Here is a 21,610-nt window from a genome sequence, read left to right as displayed (position 1 = left end):
GGCCTGCACCGTCTCCGAGGGCCGGGCGGCCGGCGCCACTGGCGTCGCTGTCGCCGGCAGCGAGCGGGCGCGACAGCGGGCGGTGGCCGCCGGTGGGCCGCGCACCCCCGCACTGTGGCGGCGTCCTGACAGCCCTGCCCACTGGCGGAGCACCAGCGGGTCGGCCACCCCTGCACTCAGCCGGCGGGAAGATGCCTCCGTCGGCAGCATGTAGCCGGGCGTGCCGTCCGGCCTCCCCCGCCGCCGGCCCGATGGACTCGCCCCGGCGGCGGCCATGGCGTCCGTTCGCCGCAGCAGCTGCTCCAGGCTCGCCGTCGGCCAACACGCTGTACGCCGCAACCGCGCCAGCAGCTGTCGTAAATCCGCAACGTGCGCTACTTTTGTCGCGCAGACTGCCGTGGCGCGTCGGCGGCGGTGGCGGCGCGCGACGCTTCGAACACCTTCTTCCTGGACGCGACCATTCCGGAGAGAGGGGAGGACAGACGACCGCCCTCCCCTCCCGCCGCTAAAAAAGTGGACATGCCAGAGAGACGTGGGCAGCTGGGCGACCTCATCAGCTCTGCAACAAGAACGCAAAAACCTCTGTCTGACCACGCACAAGTCACCGCGGCACCACGGGCAGCACCAAGCCGCATACAATACCGGCAACAGCACAGCGACGGATTTCCTCAAGGCAGGGCCAGCAAGGGTGACGTTCATGGTAAATCATCGCGCGATATATTTCAGTGCAAGACTGCTTCGCCCAGAGAGAGCCAAAGTGGAGCTACAAACGCGATCACAGAGCACAGACACTCCAGTCACGAGCAGACGGGTCCCCGCGATCACAGAGCACAGACACTCCAGTCACGAGCAGACGGGTCCCCGCGACCACAGAGCACAGACACTCCAGTCACGAGCAGACGGGTCCCGCGATCACACAGCACAGACACTCCAGTCACGAGCAGACGGGTCCCCGCAATCACAGAGCAGACACTCCAGTCACGAGCAGACGGCATCCCTAGGATGTCGTCATCGACGAGTCCGCCGCGAGCAGCGCGCGGCGCCGGCCGAGGGGGTGGAGGCGTCAGCGGCCGCACAGCCCTGACCTTTGATCCTGGCCGAGGTCAGGCTGGCGCCTCGCCGCAACCGCGGCCGCTCCTCGGCATCCGACGAGCCGCCGCTGCCGGCTGGCGCCTGCTGCGACCCTGGCGCACAGGTCAACGCAGGTCAGCACAGATCAGCCGACATCAGGGCAGGTCAGCACAGATCAGCCGACATAAGGACAGGTCGGCACCTGCCACTATGTTGGTAAGGGTCGTCACCGCAGGTCACCACAGATAAGCCGGAGTCCACAAAGGTCTAACGAGGTGAGCGTGTTACCGAAGGTCACCACGGATCATCCTAGGCAGCACAGGTCGGTTCCGGTCCGCGCAGGTCCACTTAGGTCGGTGCAGGTCAACACGTGGCAGCATATCTCACGAAAGGTCATGGCAGGTCAGTCGGCGTTAGCGCGGGCCTGACCATATCACTTTGGTCACCAGGGCCAATCCAGTCATCAGAGGCCAGCACATGTCACCATAATCAGGTGAAATTGAGGCAACCATCCAAAGGTCAAGGTCAGTAAAAGCCAGCGAAAATCAGCGCAAGCACCTGCAAGCTACAGAGGCGCACAACGCGACAGATTCCCTTAAGGAAACACACGCCAGTGAACGTGCCTAAACATGCACAAAGGCCAATCAGCACCGGATAAAACCAAACTGGGTCATACCAAGGTCATGCGGGTACAAACAAGCCCGACAACGGCTGAATTCGACAGTGTTCAGGACAAAGGGCGACGGTATGTCCACTGCTGAAGCGATGCACAACATCCAGCACTAGGACAACCCGGTCTGGGCGCGTGCTTCTCAGACGCTCCATCTCAACAGACTGTGACGCCCCATCCCAGCAGACTGACGCTCCATCCCAGCAGACTGACGCTCCATCCCAGCAGACTGACGCTCCATCCCAGCAGACTGACGCTCCATCCCAACAGACTGTGACGCCCCATCCCAGCAGACTGACGCTCCATCTCTTCACCTCTCGCGTATCCCGACGACAATCCAACGTGTAGCAACACTGCTGGAGCTCCCCATGCAGCCGGCTCGACAAACGGACACGACGATGGCTCAGCCCGCCTACGCGCACAACCACACGGCATGCACCAGAAACAACGGCATCCGATCCAAGGCAACGGCGGATGCACCTTCTTCCACAGGACACTGCACGACCTACCCAACGCATGCGCTTCGACAATGGGCTCGAGCTGCCTTGCCCGACTCTCGCCAGCGGGAGCCACACGGACCGACGGCGGCCGGCCGGTGAGCTGCATTCGTAGCACGCGGCCACCGCCCCGGCGTCGCGCTGTCGGCTCGGGTAGCATGCTCCTCCTGCCGTCGCCACACCAGCCCCATGCCCCACCCGTCCTAGCCCGCCCATTGCACCATCCTAGCCCTCTCCCGCACGCCACGGCGTTTGCAACGCGCCTCCCAACCCTTCTCCCCACCACCACCGGTGCCCTTCCCCTTCCCCACCGTCCCCTCCGCAGACACCGAGGCCCTCCCGCCCCCAGCTCCTCTCCCCGCGCCCCGCGCACCGCCCAGCGGCCGCGGCGCCTGTACCGTACCTTCGCACTTGGAGGCGGTCAGGATAATGTGCTCGAGGCGGTCGCGCAGTGAGCTGACTTCGTCGGCGCGCAGCTGGCGCTCAGCGCGCAGGTACGTGGACAGCTGGCGGCAGAGCGCCGACAGCTCGGCCTCGCGCTGCCGGCAGCAGGCCAGCGCTCGTCAGGCGGTCGGTCGGCCGTCACAGCGCACGTCGCTGGTTAGAGCGGGTGGCGGCCGCGTCACCGCGCGTCCGATGGCGTCACAGTGACGTCGGCCCACGGGCCGCCGGACGCGCGGTGACGTCAGCGCGGGTGTCGTTATTGCACGTCACGTCTGTCGCGTCGGCGCGCTCAGTGACGTCACACGTCACGTGCGGCGTCACCACAAGCGCGCTGACGTCAGCGAATGCTACCGCCGAAAGTATAATTCGGCGGCTTTGTCAGCTGTTTTTTGTTTTTGTTTTTGGTGAAGTCACGGTCTCCGGCAGGAAACTAGTGAGCGAAACCCGCGCCTGCCGCCAGCATGGCTCCCGCAGCAAGCGATCAGCAGAGCGCGTTCTGTTTCTCCCCCAGTCAGAACCCGCGGAGAAGCTCGTCGACAGAACGTAACTGGCCTGAAGCTCAGACGGAGCGTAACCGGCCAGAAGCTCAGACAGAACGTAACCGGCCAGAAGCTCAGACAGCACGTAACCGGCCTGAAGCGTGACAGAACGAGGGCCCCCCCGTCCGTGGCCGTGATCGCTGGCCGTCTGCAGCCACTGTCAGCAGACGCCGCCGGCGCGAGCCAATAGCGTCCCAGCTCGTCGTCTCGCCGCCGAGGGCGTCACTCAGACAGCGTTCCCCCGAGGGCGGGGCGGTGCGAGGCGGTGGGCCGGCATGACACGTGACGGCTGCCAGGGGAGCCCTCACCAGGCTGCACAGACGGCACGTAGGGGGAGGGGGAACGCTGTCACACAAGCACAGTCCAAGCAGCGCAGCCGCCTGGCGACAGGCGCCAAGCGCACAAGCGGCGTCGCCTAGCAGCGGGGACTCGAGCTCGGCGTCGGCAGCAATTCAAGCCAGCCTCGGCGGAGGCGTGTGAGGAAGATCTCCAACTTCGGCCGCCTAGCGGCGCCGTGACATAGCCTACAACGGCACCGACGGCACCGACGCGGCACAATGTGCTGCCGCCTCGTGGCCGTGCGTGCTATTGGTCTCGGCAAGTCAGCATTGTCAGAAAGCGGCGCCGACCCTGGTCACAGCAAGCAGTCGCGGGAAGCCGACTCACCTCGCGCCGAGACAGCCGCCTCACTTACCGTCGGCTTTCTTCTCACGCCGGTGCTTCCACTCCAGATCTGGCCGGTGCCCCTGCCCCACCTGACCAGATCCGGCCGGTGCCCCTGCCCCATCTGACCAGATCTGGCCGGTGCCCCTGCCCCATCTGACCAGATCCGGCCGGTGCCCCTGCCCCATCTGACCAGATCTGGCCGGTGCCCCTGCCCCATCTGATCAGATCTGGCCAGTACGTTGTGTTTCCCGATCCCTCAGACGAGGGGCCACCGCCTTGATCCAAACCGCCTGTTGTGTGGCCTTGCATGTAATTGCTTGCACAATATCCCCATCCGGGAAGCTGCGACAATTGCCGCACCATTACTTCTCCATTCGGCCCCCTTTCTGTGTGGTCTTCAGCGCATTTTGTGGTTACACAGACTCACACAGCTAAGCGGAGTCCAAACACAGCCCACTCTGCCGTCAGCGTACATACTTGCGTGCGTCAGCTTGGGTCAATCCAGCACTTCCGGACGGTTACCGCCCATTACACTGTAATTTCTGCTGTGGTCTAGCCTCTCCCTCCGCCTCAAACAGCGGTATAAGCCCCCACAAGCCCCCCACCCGCCTTCTCGCGCACCCAGCATCCACGTCATGCCAATGAATCCTACCTTCTGCCGCGCTCGTCCCCTCGTACCCGTACCCGTACCCGTACCTGAGAACCCGCACCATTTCACCGCGGTCTCTCACCGCCGCGCGGTGCACCCCACCCTCTCCACTCCTCCCCCTAGTGTGCCCTACCTCTAGCGAGCCGCTCCTCCGCTGCGCAGCCTTACCTTCTGCGTCGTCTCCAGCTCCTGGTGCAGACTCTGCGCAGTCCTACCTTCTGCGTCGTCTCCAGCTTCTGATGCAGACGCTGCGCATTCCTACCTTCTGCGTCGTCTCCAGCTCCTGGTGCAGACGCTGCGCCTCTTCGCGCGAGTGCGCCAACTGGTTCTCGGCCAGCGCCAGCTGCTGGCCGGCCGAGTGTTGGTCGCCGTCGGCAAGCTCCGAAATGTTGGCCGACAGCTGCGCCCGCAGCTGCTTGTTCCTGGGGATGGAGGTGTGTGGCTCGTGTAGTAGGACAGTTGCCACCTGCGAGGTAAAACGTGTAGCAGAACGGCGTGATATGCAACAGAACGTGTCGCCACACAGCGCGCCGTGGGGGCGATGCGGGAAACTCCTGTACCGTCATACCTGACTGATAAACGGCGCCACTTTGCCGGACGGAGGCTCAAACCGCCGCACGCCACGCCGCCCACACGACCACGATCACCGCCACACTCCACTCCATTCCACTCCACACTCCACACTCGGCGCTCTGGTCACCAGCTTCCGCGCCTGCCCCAGCAGCGGCGGCCGCCGTCAGAGGCGAGGCCAAGCCGCGCACCAGCGTCAGCGGCGGCCGTCGAGCTGGCCGCCACTCACCTGGCGTCCAGCTGGAAGACGCGCTGGTTGGCTTGCTGCAGGCTGCGGTGCTGCGCGTCCACCTTCTCCTCCAGCGATGCCGTCTCAAGGCACTTGATGCTGTACTTCTCACTCAGGCTGAGAATCTCGCCCTTGATATCGCCCATCTCGGCTCTGCGCGAGCACGAGCAGGCGGTGAGCGTCCGGGTTCGCGAGGGCGACATGAGCACGGGCAGGCGGTGAGCGTCCGGGTCCGCGAGGGCGACATGGGCACGGGCAGGCGGTGAGCGTCCGGATCCGCGAGGGCGACATGAGCACGGGCAGGCGGTGAGCGTCCGGATCCGCGAGGGCGACATGAGCACGGGCAGGCGGTGAGCGTCCGAGTCCGCGAGGGCGACATGGGCACGGGCAGGCGGTGAGCGTCCGGGTCCGCGAGGGCGACATGAGCACGGGCAGGCGGTGAGCGTCCGAGTCCGCGAGGGCGACATGAGCACGGGCAGGCGGTGAGCGTCCGAGTCCGCGAGGGCGACATGAGCACGGGCAGGCGGTGAGCGTCCGAGTCCGCGAGGGCGACATGAGCACGGGCAGGCGGTGAGCGTCCGAGTCCGCGAGGGCGACATGAGCACGGGCAGGCGGTGAGCGTCCGAGTCCGCGAGGGCGACATGGGCACGGGCAGGCGGTGAGCGTCCGAGTCCGCGAGGGCGACATGGGCACGGGCAGGCGGTAAGCGTCGGGGTCCGCGAGGACGACATCAAGGCACGAGCAGAGCCATCCGTCAGCACCGGCGTCGTCATCACTGCCAGTGTACGTCAAGACTAGAAGGCACCACATCCTCCTCCTCGCATCAGTCACCAAGTGACCAGACAGTGACAGCGTGGTGACAGTGACAGTGACGTTGACAACGGAGACCGGCTGAGCTCTATAGCGGCCCTTCACCCCTTCCGCACGCTCCGCGGCTCCCCGGCGCACTCACACGTGCTCCTTCTGCAGCTTGCCGATGTCGAAGCCGGGCTGCATCTTCTTGATGAACTCGTCCTTGAACTTGCAGATCTCTCGCTGCACCTCCGTCTCGTGGGCCTTGCGAAGGGCGTCCAGGGCGGCCAGCGTAGCCTGCGACGTCCAACAGGGGTCAATCAAGGGTGTATGCGGGATCAGAGCAGGGACAAGAGCCGTCCTCAGATTTCAGTGTGCTGCGCGGTTAGCCAGGAGCAGGTTCAGAGAGCAGCGTCGGCCTTTGAAACCAGGGGGGGGGGGGGGGGGGGGGGCGCCATTTTCATCCGTGGGGGAAGGGGGGAAGATCAGGGGAAGATCACTGTTGACTGTGGGTCGTCGGGGGGGGGGGGGATATCAATGTTGACTGGGACGTCAGGGTTTATGCGTTGCAGTCTGCTGCTCTGTCGTGTCACCAGCCGTTCGTGTGGCTCGAGGGGGTCAGGTCAGGTCAGGTCAGGTCAGGTCAGGTCAGGTCAGGGCGGTCAGGTCAGCAGAATCAGTCTGATAATGCTGAAGATGACCACTATTGCCTGCCCAGCCAGCCACGAGTGCATTCCGATGCCTCTGACGACAATGTGAGGCCCATCACTCCATCAGGACTTCCGGCACATCCGATGTTCTAACACGAACGCTACTTCGCGCTCCTGCATCCGGCGGCCTACTCGGCCGACCGCACCACCCCTCCCCTACTCCTCGGGCGCCACTCACCTGGGTCTCCTCGGCCAGCGCCTGCTGCTTCTCCGCCTCCAGCGAGTGCAGCTCGCGGCGGTGTTTCTCCTCCAGTTCGGCGATGATGCGCCGGTGCGAGTTCTCCATGGCCACCAGGCCCTTCTCACACAGCGCCTGGCAACAGGGGGGCGCGCCTCAGCCCGAGCGCCGGCTGGCCATCACAACAGCCGGTGTGGCGGCGTGCACGCCCGATGGCCACTGCTGTGCTGGCAGAACAGGCAAACGTGCACGGAGGCCGGCTACCAAGCCCTACCGTCTGAAGCAATTATGTTGACCTGTTTGTTTCTGTCGATGCGTTGAGGCGCTACACAGTACAAGTGTCCTTGGAGCATTCTTTAGGGGACAGTGACTGAGACAATGGCGTGCACTGTTTAGGGGACAGCGCCTGAGACAATGGCGTGCGCTGTTTGGGGGACGGCGCCTGAGACAATGGCGTGCACTGTTTGGAGGACAGCGCCTGAGACAATGGCGTGCACTGCTTGGAGGACAGCGCCTGAGACAATGGCGTGCACTGTTTAGGGGACAGCACCTGACACAATGGCGTGACTGTTTAGGGGACAGCGCCTGAGACAATGGCGTGCCAATGGATTCCATGCTGAGCGCGGCAAGTCGCAGAACTGTGAGCTCAAATCCAACCCGGCAAAATAATTCCCAATGGAACAGCCTTCCGAAACCAACGGACTGAATACATCTACCCCACATAAGCAGGCTCACTCGAACGAAGCGGCGGCAGACTTGGCCGGCGGCGGCCGCGCGCCCGCCACTCACCCTCAGCTGCTCGATCTCGGCCTGGTAGCGGCGTCGGATGCTCTCCTCGGCCAGCGCGTCCTCCTCGGGCCGGCCGGTAGTCTCGCCCGCCGACGTCTCGTACTGGTCGCGCAGAGCTGAGATCTGTGCCTCGTACTCGGCCTCGAGACTCTCGAGGCGGCGGCGCAGCAGGCGCACCTCGCTGGCCAGCGCCTCCTTCTCGCGCTCGTACGTGGACGTCTGTCGGCGGCGGCACCACCCAGCCGGTGAAGCGCGCTCAGTCGGCCGCCGCGGCAGCACCGCCCGTCCGTGCAGACCGACGGCCACCGACCGGGAAATAACCGCACGCCAAAACAATAGTCGGGTCGCCATTTTTCGATTTTTAGATTTTCGATTCGGTCTAAACGTTTGTTTCGCGATTCCGAAATCTTCCCGATTTCTCACGACAGCTTACGCCTGACGGACGCATTGGCCTGGGACGGCGTCACGCGGCGCTCCACCCATGAACATTGGCCTGGGAAGGCGACACGCGGCGCTCCACCCATGAACATTGGCCTGGGAAGGCGACACGCGGCGCTCCACAAATGAACATTGGCCTGGGAGGGCGACACGCGGCGCTCCACCCATGAACATTGGCCTGGGAAGGCGACACGCGGCGCTCCACAAATGAACATTGGCCTGGGAAGGCGACACGCGGCGCTCCACCCATGAACATTGGCCTGGGAAGGCGACACGCGGCGCTCCACAACTGAACATTGGCCTGGGAAGGCGACACGCGGCGCTCCACAAATGAACATTGGCCTGGGAAGGCGACACGCGGCGCTCCACCCATGAACATTGGCCTGGGAAGGCGACACGCGGCGCTCCACCCATGAGCACCCAGACACGGTCAGCTGCTGCCCGATTCACGTGCGCAACAAACCACACCGTCGCACAGCCGAGCCAGCGCCAGCACAGCCCGCCGGCGGCCGGCCAACGCTCAGTGTCGTCACGTACCACTTTGTTAACCTCTGACGTCATCTCACGGCGCAGCTGCTCCAGCTCCGCGTCCTGCACCTTCCTCAGAGCCTTCAGCTCCGACGTATGTTCCGTGGACAGGCTGCACAGACGAGGGGGAGGGGGGGGGGGGAGGGGTCAGGCACCTGATCACGACAGGGCGGAGCTGCTGGCGCCGGCCGTCCGCGCGTGGTGACGTCACGCAACCACAGCTACTATCGTGGTGACGTCACACAGCTACCGCGACGCGCGGCGTGGTTGGTCGGTGCCACAGTTAGGAAACGACACTACAAATACCGCCGTCTGTCGTCAGCGTTCACAGCAGTACGCGTGATGAGTCGTACCGCAAAAGTCACAGACAACCGCACACCACGCAGCGATGTGACGGCCTGGAGGTGACACACGACCCTCCCGCCAGCTAACGCCTTTCATCCCCAGCTTCCGCCAAGTTCCCCGCCCCCAGTGACGTCCATCAGACTGCGCGATGCCGGCAAGCCCGCCCCTCTCGACCTTCCCCATCGGCAAGGCCCCTGCCCATCCCCACCTGCCCTCTCCCCCCTCCACAGACTGCCGTCGTTTGGACGCGCAGCCCAGCGACGAACCAAGGCGGCCTCACAAAGCCCCAAGTAATGCTCCGCTGCGCACCCCCGGCAGCACCATCGTCCCCTGCGGCACCAGCCACACCGCCCACAGCACCACCGTCACCACCAGACCCGTCACGGTCAGCACGCACGTGTCGATCCTGGTGCGCAGCTCCCCGCAGCGGTGGCAGGGCTCGGGGGCGGACCCGTCGGGCGCGGCGGCCGCCTGACACTTGGGTGACACCGGCTCCTGACGCTTGAGTGACACCAGCTCCTGACACACCACGCCCAGAGAGGCCGTCTGCGGCGGCACCGGCATCGGTCAGAGTTGCCGGCCAGCGGCGCTCGCGGCCGCGCGCTCCCGGTCGGCGCGAGCATCCCGCGCTCACGCGCTCCGCAAGCGCCCAGGGTCTCCGCATCAGTCCGCGACGCAACAGCTTTCAAGCCTTCCGCCAGTACACTGCGGCTGCATGCAAACATCTCGGCGCGCCACGAACCAATTTGCAGTATTCTCGGTGCTGTTCACCCACAATTACTAATAAGGCCTGGCATCAAACACGACGGCTCGTGCGCGCTCCTCCGCCACCAAACGGAGCCGCCTGCCCTCACCTGGATGTCACCGCTGTTGACCATGCCCGTGATGTCGGAGACGCGGCGGCGCGCCTTGTCCACGCTGCGGGGCCGCACGCGCACCCGTCGCAAGCTCTCCACCTCCCGCTCCAGCGTCCGTATCTGGCAGTCGGCCATCTCTGGTGAGCTCGACCGGCCGGTGACATCCCGAGCGCATCTCTAACGCCGGCGCCTGGCGGCGCTCGCCAACTACGACGTCGCGCTGATTTCTCTGAGTCTCCGGTAAGTCGCAGGCATTTGTGACGTCCCTGAATTGACTTCCGGTTTTCCATGAGCGGCTGCAGATCCAAATAAAAAACAACCAGACAACAACACCAACTGCCTGTCCGAGTCCATAGCCACTGAGGAGCGGGGCGAGCCGCTCGACACACATAAGTCTACTATCACCGCCCGTCCCGCAGACGTCAACACGCGCCCGGGCTCCACCAACCACGCAACGGCACTCGACACAACCTCTCATTCCCCGTGCGTCGCCAGGCGGCAGCCCTCACCTGCTCGCGGTGCTGGGCGCGCTCCTGCTGCAGCTGAGCCTCGCAGTCGGCGCGCACGGCCGCCACAGTCTGCTGCGTGCGCCGGCAAAACTCGTCCAGACTCTGGCCGGTCGGCATGGCGACGCCATAGTCGGAGAGCTCGGTGCGACACCGCTCCACCGCCGCCGCGTACAGGTGCTGTCAACACAGCCGGATCATGGTACAGGTGCTGACAACACAGCCGGATCATGGTACAGGTGCTGACAACACAGCCGGATCACTGTGCAGGCGACCAAACGGAAGAACAAGGGACCCGGTTCTCGAACGTGACCTCGTGCCGGAGGTTCCACCATGAATCAGACCCCGCACCAGTGCCAAACGCGTACACGAACAGTGAGTGATTGATGCTTACGGGCGAGTCGATAACCGAGCTTATTTCGCACCCATACACACGCTGACAGGGGGTATACCGAGAACAAGGGCTGGCAGAGATAGGCCTGCCGTCCAAAAGGCACAAAGGACTAAGTGCTATGCAAACCGATGGCTTTCAGGCCTTTTTGCCATTGGGCGGCAAGTCCGCATGGCGCAGAAGAAAACAAATGACTGATAGTGCGGCTTGGGTTCTAAAGCAGCCAGATTCACAAGGCTGCGGCACGATGTCTTGCGATATGGCTCTCCACTGCACAGCAGCCAGGGCTTACAGAGGGCGCTGGCGGCCCCCGCTTGTGTCAGGCCAGGTCAGGTCAGGTCAGGCGAGGCGACATCACCGATAGCCAGCTGACACACCCACCTGTTCAGATCTACTCACATACAACGCGACAAAACAGCCCGGCCCAGCTCGGCAACAGTACAGTGTGGTTCAACTTGAGTGAAGTCCCCAGACGAGCAGCTTATCTGGAGTTGGGGCCCAGCCCACTCGACTGCTACACCTAGCTATCATCTCGTTCCACAGCTATATATCTCGTCCGCGCCCACCTTAGTCAGCCTTCCGTTGCACCTCATACCACCAACGCACCAGCAACAGAGAGGACATGCGTCAGCTGCACCACACGCGCTCACTATACCCGCCTCACAGCCATCTCCCCTACACCCGCACCGATATGTCGTTTATCCCCCATCAACAACTAGGCAACACCCCACTGACACTGAGAGCTCCACCTCATCATCACCTGGGTGACACCCCACCGACACTGAGAGCTCCACCTCACCATCACCTGGGTGACACCCCACCGACACTGAGAGCTCCACCTCACCATCACCTGGGTGACACCCCACCACCACCCCGGCTCCACCCGGCCTCCATTGTGCCTCTGACCTGCAGTTCGGCCTGGTCGGTGGCGTCGGCCGCCTCGCCGAAGAAGACGGCCAGCGCCGAGTCACGGTGAAGCGCAGCGTCCAGCGGCACCGAGCGCTCGGCCGGGTCCTCCTCGATAATCTCCAGCGGGACCTCCAGCGCCGGCTCGTCCTCGTCACTGATCACAGACAGGTAGCTGCCGGACCATCGGCCTCTGTCAGCGGCCAGCAGGCACAGCGATACTGCTGGGGCGCCTCGGATGCAGTCCTGATGGTAATGGAGGTAACGGGCGCTTCAGCCGCGCCGAAACAGCACCGCTGCCGGCATCTCTACAGCGCCCTCTCGGCCACACCAGCGCCTAGCAGCCAACGGCCGCCGCCAGGAATCGAGCCCGCGCCCCACAGGTGTCGCCACCGCCGCCACCACTCACCCGTCCACAATGGCCTTCTGCGCCACGACGTCGGCCAGCTCGGCGAGCAGCCGGTCCGACTCGTCGCCGGGCGGCGGCGGCGGTGCCGGCGCCGCGCGCAGCCGCGCCAGCGCCGCCTCGTACTGGCGACTCAGCGTCATCACCGCCTCTTCCATCTCGGCGCGCAGACTCTCCGTGGCCACCGTGTACCTGCCGATCAGGTCAGGTCGGGTCAAGTCAGGTCACGTGCGGTCAGGTCACGTCTGGTCCGGGTAGGGCAGGGAAGAACAAGCATCGGGGTATTTAATGTGATACCATGGTCATATAATATGTAGCATAACATTATCTCATAAAATGTTATATGTATATATATATATATATATATATATATATATATATATATATATATATATATGCATTCTAACATGGGGTATATGATATCGGATCTGTCGTGCCAAACCACCTACAGGGCCGGAAGGTGCCATCATGTTAAGTTGAATCCGGTCATGTTACGTGACCATAGGCCAGAAAAATACTTCGAAAAATATTAATACCGAAAATATTAACGGAGAGGAAAAGAATGGAGACGAGCTTCAACCAAAACACGAAATCGTCAGTAAGTGACGCAATGCGTGAAACACGACGGCCGGTAACTGGGTGGTAACTGGGCGTACCAGGGCATCACTGGGCGTACCAGGGCGGTACCTGGGCGCACCAGGGCGGTAACTGGGCGTACCAGGGCGGTGACTGGACATACCAGGGCGGTACCTGGGCGCACCAGGGCGGTAACTGGGCGTACCAGGGCGGTGACTGGACGTACCAGGGCGTCACTGGGCGCACCAGATCGCCATGGTCCCACTCTGGAATCCATTGTTGGCGTGTGACGTGTCGCCTCGGCCCTGGCCCAGGCCTCAGCCTCGGCCCGGTTCCGGCATTCCCCACCCCGTGTCTCACCTGCGCTCAGCCGCCTCCTGCTGCGCCTGCACCAGGAAGAAGCAGTGCTGCCGGTCCACCTCAAGATCACGCTCGTACAGCTCCACAAACTTGAGCATCATGTGCGACATCTCGGCCTGGACCAGCTCCTGTGGGGCGGCAGTGCCGGCCGTAAGCGGTCCGGAGCGCAGCTACTGGCCAGGTCCGCCTGCGAGGAGCGGACCTCCCCTCCTCCCCTCCCCTCCACACCGGAGTGGTTGTGAAATGTTGTTGGCAAAGTCCTCAAGCAACATCACTTTGACGACAAATCAACCGCCCACCGTACGATGAGCTGATCGATTTCCAGCCCCCACCTCCTCCAGCAGTACCGATCGGCTCGCCCACCGGTGCGGGGTCAAGCCTTCAAATACAGACGACTCGAAATCCGAGGAGACCAAGAACCTCACCACTCCCTCCCTCTCACTACGAGCCTCTAAAACAGGCCCCCACGAGCAGCGCCCCCTCCCCACGCGTGCGTACCTCGCTGATGCTGTGCTGCGCCATGTTCCAGGCATCGCGAACCTTCACCTCTTCCAGCAGCTGGTCGTCGCCGGCCGGCGGCGGGCAGCTCAGCACAGTCTCGGCGGCCAGCGTCTCGGCCAGACGCTGCAGCTTGTCCGCCTTGAAGGCCGCCACCGCCGCCGTCACCTGACCGAGGGCAGGTCAGGCGGGTTAGGCGGTCGCCGCCGGCCTAACACGGGGGCGACGTCGGGGGGAAGGCAGGGAGGGCTGCCGTTAGTGTACCCAGCGAGGGGAAGGCAGGGAGGGCTGCCGTTAGTGTACCCAGCGAGGGGAAGGGAGGGAGGGCTGACGTTAGTGTACCCCAGCGAGGGGAAGGGAGGGAGGGCTGACGTTAGTGTACCCAGCGAGGGGAAGGGAGGGAGGGCTGCCGTTAGTGTACCCAGCGAGGGGAAGGGAGGGAGGGCTGACGTTAGTGTACCCAGCGAGGGGAAGGGAGGGAGGGCTGCCGTTAGTGTACCCAGCGAGGGGAAGGGAGGGAGGGCTGCCGTTAGTGTACCCAGCGAGGGGAAGGGAGGGAGGGCTGCCGTTAGTGTACCCAGCGAGGGGAAGGGAGGGAGGGCTGCCGTTAGTGTACCCGGGGAGGGGAAGAGAGGGAGGGCTGACGTTAGTGTACCCAGCGAGGGGAAGGGAGGGAGGGCTGCCGTTAGTGTACCCGGGGAGGGGAAGAGAGGGAGGGCTGCCGTTAGTGTACCCAGCGAGGGGGAAGGGAGGGAGGGCTGCCGTTAGTGTACCCGGGGAGGGGAAGAGAGGGAGGGCTGCCGTTAGTGTACCCAGCGAGGGGAAGGGAGGGAGGGCTGCCGTTAGTGTACCCGGGGAGGGGAAGAGAGGGAGGGCTGCCGTTAGTGTACCCAGCGAGGGGAAGGGAGGGAGGGCTGCCGTTAGTGTACCCGGGGAGGGGAAGAGAGGGAGGGCTGCCGTTAGTGTACCCGGCGAGGGGAAGGGAGGGAGGGCTGCCGTTAGTGTACCCGGGGAGGGGAAGAGAGGGAGGGGTGACGTTAGTGTACCCGGGGAGGGGAAGGGAGGGAGGGCTGCCGTTAGTGTACCCAGCGAGGGGAAGAGAGGGAGGGCTGCCGTTAGTGTACCCGGCGAGGGGAAAGAGAGGGAGGGCTGCCGTTAGTGTACCCGGGGAGGGGGAAGGGAGGGAGGGCTGGCCGTTAGTGTACCCAGCGAGGGGAAGAGAGGGAGGGCTGCCGTTAGTGTACCCGGCGAGGGGAAGAGAGGGAGGGCTGACGTTAGTGTACCCAGCGAGGGGAAGAGAGGGAGGGCTGCCGTTAGTGTACCCGGCGAGGGGAAGGGAGGGAGGGCTGCCGTTAGTGTACCCAGCGAGGGGAAGAGAGGGAGGGCTGCCGTTAGTGTACCCGGCGAGGGGAAGAGAGGGAGGGCTGCCGTAGTGTTACCGGGGAGGGGAAAGAGAGGGAGGGCTGCCGTTAGTGTACCCGGGGAGGGGAAGAGAGGGGAGGGCTGCCTGTTAGTGTAACCCGCGAGGGGAAAGAGGGAGGGCTGCCGTTAGTTGTACCGGGGAGGGGAACGAGAGCTGCGCTTTAGTGTACCCGGGGAGGGGAAGAAAGGGAGGGCTGCCGTTAGTGTACCCGGCGAGGGGAAGAGGGAGGGCTGCCGTTAGTGTACCCGGGGAGGGGAGGGAGGGCTGACGTTAGTGTCCCAGCGAGGGGAAGGAGGGAGGCTGACGTTATGTACCCAGCGAGGGGAAGGAGGGAGGGCTGACGTTAGTGTACCCACGAGGAGATAGGAGGGAGGGCTGCCGTTCGTGTACCCGGGGAGGGGAAGAAGGGATGGCTGCCGTTAGTGTACCCAGCGAGGGGAAGAGGGAGGCTGACGTTAGTGTACCCACGAAATAAGGAGGGCTGGTGCCGTTAGTGTACCCGGGGAGGGGAGAGAGGAGGGCTGCCGTTAGGTGTACCCGGCGAGGGAAGAGAGGGAGGGCTGCCGTTAGTGTACCCGGGGAGGGGAAGAGAGGGAGGGCTGCCGTTAGTGTACCCGGGGAGGGGAAGAAGGGAGGGCTGCCGTTAGTGTACCCGGCGAGGGGAAGAGAGGGAGGGCTGCCGTTAGTGTACCGGGGAGGGAAAAGAGGGAGGGCTGCCGTTTAGTGTACCCGGGGAGGGGAAGAGAGGGAGGGCTGCCGTTTAGTGTACCCGGCGAGGGGAAGAGAGGGAGGGCTGCCGTTAGTGTACCCGGGGAGGGGAAGAGAGGGAGGGCTGCCGTTAGTGTACCCGGGGAGGGGAAGAGAGGGAGGGCTGCCGTTAGTGTACCCGGCGAGGGGAAGAGAGGGAGGCTGCCGTTAGTGTACCCGGGGAGGGGAAGAGGGAGGGCTGCCGTTAGTGTACCCGGGGAGGGGGAAGAAGGGAAGGGCTGCCGTTAGTGTACCCGGGGAGGGGAAGAGAGGGAGGGCTGCCGTTAGTGTACCCGGGGAGGGGAAAGAGAGGGAGGGCTGCCGTTAGTGTACCCGGGAGGGAGAGAGGCGGCTGGCCGTTTAGTTACCCGGGGAGGGGAAGAGAGGGAGGGCTGCCGTTAGTGTACCCGGGGAGGGGAAGAGAGGGAGGGCTGCCGTTAGTGTACCCGGCGAGGGGAAGATAGGGAGGGCTGCCGTTAGTGACCCGGGGAGGGGAAGAGAGGGAGGGCTGCCGTTAGTGTACCCGGGGAGGGGAAGAGAGGGAGGGCTGCCGTTAGTGTACCCGGCGAGGGGAAGAGAGGGAGGGCTGCCGTTAGTGTACCCGGGGAGGGGGAAGAGAGGGAGGGCTGCCGTTAGTGTACCCGGCGAGGGGAAGAGAGGGAGGGCTGCCGTTAGTGTACCCGGGGAGGGGAAGAGAGGGAGGGCTGCCGTTAGTGTACCCGGGGAGGGGAAGAGAGGGAGGGCTGCCGTTAGTGTACCCGGGGAGGGGAAGAGAGGGAGGGCTGCCGTTAGTGTACCCGGGGAGGGGAAGAGAGGGAGGGGCTGCCGTTAGTGTACCCGGGGAGGGGAAGAGAGGGAGGGCTGCCGTTAGTGTACCCGGGGAGGGGAAAGAGAGGGAGGGCTGCCGTTAGTGTACCCGGGGAGGGGAAGGGAGGGAGGGCTGCCGTTAGTGTACCCGGGGAGGGGAAGAGAGGGAGGGCTGACGTTAGTGTACCCAGCGAGGAGAAGAGAGGGAGGGCTGCCGTTAGTGTACCCGGGGAGGGGAAGAGAGGGAGGGCTGCCGTTAGTGTACCCGGGGAGGGGAAGAGAGGGAGGGCTGCCGTTAGTGTACCCGGGGAGGGGAAGAGAGGGAGGGCTGCCGTTAGTGTACCCAGCGAGGAGAAGAGAGGGAGGGCTGCCGTTAGCGTACCCGGGGAGGGGAAGAGAGGGAGGGCTGCCGTTAGCGTACCCGGGGAGGGGAAGAGAGGGAGGGCTGCCGTTAGTGTACCCGGGGAGGGGAAGAGAGGGAGGGCTGCCGTTAGTGTACCCGGGGAGGGGAAGAGAGGGAGGGCTGCCGTTAGCGTACCCGGGGAGGGGAAGAGAGGGAGGGCTGCCGTTAGTGTACCCGGGGAGGGGAAGGCAGGGAGGGCTGCCGTTAGTGTACCCGGGGAGGGGAAGAGAGGGAGGGCTGCCGTTAGTGTACCCGGGGAGGGGAAGGGAGGGAGGGCTGCCGTTAGTGTACCCGGGGAGGGGAAGAGAGGGAGGGCTGCCGTTAGTGTACCCGGGGAGGGGAAGAGAGGGAGGGCTGCCGTTAGTGTACCCGGGGAGGGGAAGAGAGGGAGGGCTGCCGTTAGTGTACCCGGGGAGGGGAAGGCAGGGAGGGCTGCCGTTAGTGTACCCGGGGAGGGGAAGAGAGGGAGGGCTGCCGTTAGTGTACCCGGGGAGGGGAAGGCAGGGAGGGCTGCCGTTAGTGTACCCGGGGAGGGGAAGGGAGGGAGGGCTGTCGTTAGTGTACCCGGGGAGGGGAAGGCAGGGAGGGCTGCCGTTAGTGTACCCGGGGAGGGGAAGGGAGGGAGGGCTGTCGTTAGTGTACCCGGGGAGGGGAAGGCAGGGAGGGCTGCCGTTAGTGTACCCGGGGAGGGGAAGAGAGGGAGGGCTGCCGTTAGTGTACCCGGGGAGGGGAAGGCAGGGAGGGCTGCCGTTAGTGTACCCGGGGAGGGGAAGGCAGGGAGGGCTGCCGTTAGTGTACCCGGGGAGGGGAAGAGAGGGAGGGCTGCCGTTAGTGTACCCGGGGAGGGGAAGGCAGGGAGGGCTGCCGTTAGTGTACCCGGGGAGGGGAAGGCAGGGAGGGCTGCCGTTAGTGTACCCGGGGAGGGGAAGAGAGGGAGGGCTGACGTTAGTGTACCCGGGGAGGGGAAGGCAGGGAGGGCCGCCGTCAGCGTATCCTGACGTGTGAAGGAGTCGAAGCGCTGGCCGCCAGGGCAACCATCGGCGCTCTGGTGGGTACCAGAGTATTCTAGGGAGTATTAGAGTCTCGGGGACGGGGGTGCTGGAGTGCACTGGGAAGTACGAGTACTGGAGCATGCCATGAGAATGCTGATGGCGTCGTCTGACGGGTGAGGTGTCAGCCGGGCCACCTGACCCAGCATCACCTGATGCCGGAAGGGGGAGGGACATCAGCGCTACTGGTCACTCTCCGATCGGTTTCATCGCGATTGCTCAGCTGGCTAATCTCGTACATTTCACTTCGACCTTGCATGCCCCCAGTTCAGGCTCCAGATGTGGCGGGGGGTAACCCAGTTCAGTCGCCAGGAGTACCCCTCGTTTCAGCAGGCTCCGCAGGTCCACTCTGTGACACTAGCCCTACCCTCATGTTTCAGCAGGTCCCCGTCCAGTCTCTGACACTGGTCTCAGGGTATGGTCCCGTCTCCCACACTGACCTCGGCCTCCTGCTTCAGCAGGCTCTGGTGCAGCTGCTGCAGCTGGCGGTCGCGCTGGACAGCCGGCGGGCGCCGGGTGGGCGTGGGCCGGGTCTGACGCGACCTCAGGCCGGCCGACGCCTCCTCCAGCGAGCCCAGTCGCTCGGCTAGGAGCGCCGAGAACGACTCCACCATCTGCCGGGTCACGTCAGGTCACGTCAGGTCACGTCGGAAGCAGCAGGCGGTCGTTAACCTGACACGTTGTCATCTAAGGCACGTCTGGGTCAACAAACGTTGACAAACCGAAATCACAGGCCTCACTGAAGACGAAGCGACGAAAGGAACAGTGGGCCATTCCTTTCCCTTTCACCGCGGGTAATTTTGCCTCAAACCAATGACCCCTATACCCGCGGCACCATCCATGGTCCCTACGACCCCCCCCCCCTAACACCAAGCCGCCTGCCGCCACCGCCGTCACGCACCCCGCTCGAGACGTTCTCGACGGCCCCCGTCTGCAGGCGCTCCCGGAGCGTGCCGACCCTGCGGTGCGTCTCGAGCAGCTCGCGCAGCCGCAGCTGGCGCTCGAACGGCTCGGGCTCGGCCGCCGACCGCAGCGCCTCGGCCAGACACGCCAGCAGCACTGTCTGGTAAGCCAGCCGTTCGGCGGCCAGCCGGCGCCGCTCGGCCGCCGTCCAGCGGCGCGCCGCCTTCAGCTGCGCCTGCGCCTGCGCCTGCTCCTGGGCCTTGCGCAGCAGCAGCTGGTGGATGCGCTCGACCAGCACTCGCACGCCCTCCGGCGCCGACGGCCGCTGGCCGGCGAGCAGGTCCGAGGTCTCGGCCAGCCGTGCGCACACCGGCGACATCTGTCGGAGCGGAATGGCAACTGCGGTCAGACACTTGCCGGGTGCTGACCGTCTTGATCTAGATGTGATCCCTGATCCCCCAGCCGCTGACGTGCTCCGCGCGTGCGCGTGACTCCCGCTGGACGAGGTACGCAGGCACAGGAGCGACGCCGCACTGACTAGCGTTGACACGGTCAGTCGCCTTCCAAAGCGAGGATGTGCACTTTGAATCCGTACGGCACTTACAGGTCGGTTTCACCAACAGCATGATGGTTATCATCACTACCATGACCACATCCATGATCCATGACACAATAATCAAGATAACTACCCCTGATGAAGACCAAAACATGCCTCCATAACTATCTTCTGATGAGGTGACTTACTTGAACGTTGACACCTGTCTCTCAGGCGTAGCCAGCCCCACACTGTGCCACTGACCTGTGGCAGATCGGCTGCTCGCATCTCGTCGACGCACGAGTCCAGCTGTTCGCGCACCTGACGCACCAGACCCTCCAACTTGCGCAGCCGGAGCCTAACGTCGCCCCGCGCCGCGCGCTCCTCGGTCCGCTCCGGAGAGGCCGAGCGCTGCTCCGCAGAGCGCGCGCGCGCCTTGCGCGCCGGCGCCGGCGAACGGCGCGGCGGAGACGGCGACTTCTTGACGCGACCGGCCACGCGCTGCTCCAGCGCGTTCACGCGCATGATGACGCGCAACGAGTCAGATGATGTCACACCGTCTAGGCTCTTGCGGCGCAGCCGCGACGCCTTGGTCGACTCCTCAAAGCTGCGCGAACGGCGCGCACGGCCGTCGGCCGCCGCCGCTGCCGCTGGTGCTGCCTCCACCGCCGGCGCCGGCGCCGAGGCCTTCCCGGGCGAGCTCTCACGCTCAGAGCCGGCGGAGGGCGTCGCCGAGCCGGCGACGGGCGTGACCGGGGCGGCGACTGGCGTGGCCTGGGCGGCGACCGGCGTGGCCGGCGTGCGGAGGGCAGGCGTCGGCGCACCGCCGTCCCAGGCCGCCACGCGCGCTTCCAGCGCCGCCAGCTTGGCCTCCAACTCCAGCGGGATAGAGAACGACTCGCGCCCCTTCAGGGAGGAGGTGCGCCGCCGGTCGCGCGCGTCGCCCTTGGTCATCTTCTGCTTAAGCTGGCGCGCCTGGCGGCCAGACGGCGCAGGAGTGAGGGCGCGGAGGGAGTTCAAGCCCGGCAGGGCCTGAGAGCAGTGTCGATGGTGGGAACACACGTGCCGGCAGTATCTGCGTGCGGGTAACAACAAAGCGGACGTCGGCGGCTGCGGCCGGCGGGGGACGTGCGACGACAGCCACTGGAGAGCAGCGCTAACACACACTCACACACCCTCACCCACACCCCCACATCCCCCCCCCCCCCACACACGCACAGCCGACAGCCTGGGGCTGGAGCATTTGGAAACATCCGGGCGGCTAAACAAAACCTTCATGCGGGCAGAATATCCATCAATAGACGATATAAAGACACAGCGTGGGAGGCAAGGACTCAACACCAACGGACTAGCCGCACTCCACAAATAGCGCGCACAAGCCGTTACCTTCCTCCGTTTCTGCGGCGTTGAGAAGACATTCCACAGATGAGATACAGCGAGAATGCCATCCTTCGAAGTGCAGGCAATGGATTCAGCACAAAAGGTTAAGTGTCAAAAGCCATTCAATCTCGCCTGATGCGCACCTTTAGGTTCACAGCTATCGCTCGGCGTGTGTTAGATGTCTCACAGCGCGCCCCAGTTTTAGCGTCCACGTACATACGCCCAGCAAGCGAATAACATATCTCGATTCAGCAGCCTTTCCAGCGTTGCCTGGCGGCCGCGCCAGCACTGGCGCCTGGCCGCGTGCCGACCGGCGCCGCTCACCTGTTTCTCGGAGGTGGCCAGTTTGGCGGTGAGGTCCTGCAGCCGATCACGCATCAGGGCTGCCTCCGCCGCGTGCGTCTCGTCCTTGCCCTGCAACGGCAGACGGGTCAGTCGGGCAAAGACAGGTCAGGTTGGGGAGTCGGTCTCAGCCACGACAGACCCCGCTCGGGCGGGTGACATCAGCACAGGTCAGGTCACGACAGACCCCGCTCGGGAGGGTGACATCAGCACAGGTCAGGTCACGACAGACCCCGCTCGGGAGGGTGACACCAGTACAGGTCAGGCCACGATAGACCCCGCTCGGGAGGGTGACATCAGCACAGGTCAGGTCACGACAGACCCCGCTCGGGAGGGTGACACCAGTACAGGTCAGGCCACGATAGACCCCGCTCGGGAGGGTGACATCAGCACAGGTCAGGTCACG

General features: G+C 64.4%; 1 protein-coding gene across 1 annotated transcript in view; it reads right to left on the bottom strand.

The window, feature by feature from the left end:
• Positions 1 to 1,375: 1,375 nt before the first annotated feature.
• LOC119091053 (plectin) overlaps positions 1,376 to 21,610 on the bottom strand; it is a 66,111-nt gene continuing 45,876 nt past the window's right edge. Inside the window, exons 19-37 of the mRNA XM_037213770.1 lie at positions 21,187 to 21,276; positions 19,747 to 20,457; positions 18,946 to 19,326; positions 18,485 to 18,658; positions 13,616 to 13,783; positions 13,118 to 13,245; positions 12,292 to 12,373; positions 12,185 to 12,243; positions 11,776 to 11,950; positions 10,539 to 10,658; positions 9,970 to 10,092; positions 9,425 to 9,661; positions 7,805 to 8,023; positions 7,016 to 7,150; positions 6,288 to 6,424; positions 5,336 to 5,488; positions 4,799 to 4,958; positions 2,642 to 2,744; positions 1,376 to 1,380 (exon numbers count right to left, since the gene is read on the bottom strand). Of these exons, the coding sequence (XP_037069665.1) occupies positions 1,376 to 1,380; positions 2,642 to 2,744; positions 4,799 to 4,958; positions 5,336 to 5,488; positions 6,288 to 6,424; positions 7,016 to 7,150; positions 7,805 to 8,023; positions 9,425 to 9,661; positions 9,970 to 10,092; positions 10,539 to 10,658; positions 11,776 to 11,950; positions 12,185 to 12,243; positions 12,292 to 12,373; positions 13,118 to 13,245; positions 13,616 to 13,783; positions 18,485 to 18,658; positions 18,946 to 19,326; positions 19,747 to 20,457; positions 21,187 to 21,276 (3,360 nt within the window). The remainder of the gene's footprint in view (positions 1,381 to 2,641; positions 2,745 to 4,798; positions 4,959 to 5,335; positions 5,489 to 6,287; positions 6,425 to 7,015; positions 7,151 to 7,804; positions 8,024 to 9,424; positions 9,662 to 9,969; positions 10,093 to 10,538; positions 10,659 to 11,775; positions 11,951 to 12,184; positions 12,244 to 12,291; positions 12,374 to 13,117; positions 13,246 to 13,615; positions 13,784 to 18,484; positions 18,659 to 18,945; positions 19,327 to 19,746; positions 20,458 to 21,186; positions 21,277 to 21,610) is intronic.

This window comes from Pollicipes pollicipes, unplaced genomic scaffold (assembly GCF_011947565.3).
Source record: "Pollicipes pollicipes isolate AB1234 unplaced genomic scaffold, Ppol_2.1 Scaffold_3216;HRSCAF=3773_pilon_pilon_pilon, whole genome shotgun sequence".
Lineage (NCBI taxonomy): Eukaryota > Metazoa > Arthropoda > Thecostraca > Pollicipedomorpha > Pollicipedidae > Pollicipes > Pollicipes pollicipes.
The sequence above is the reverse complement of the archived record's forward strand: the minus strand, read 5'-3'. Positions and strand labels throughout refer to the sequence as shown.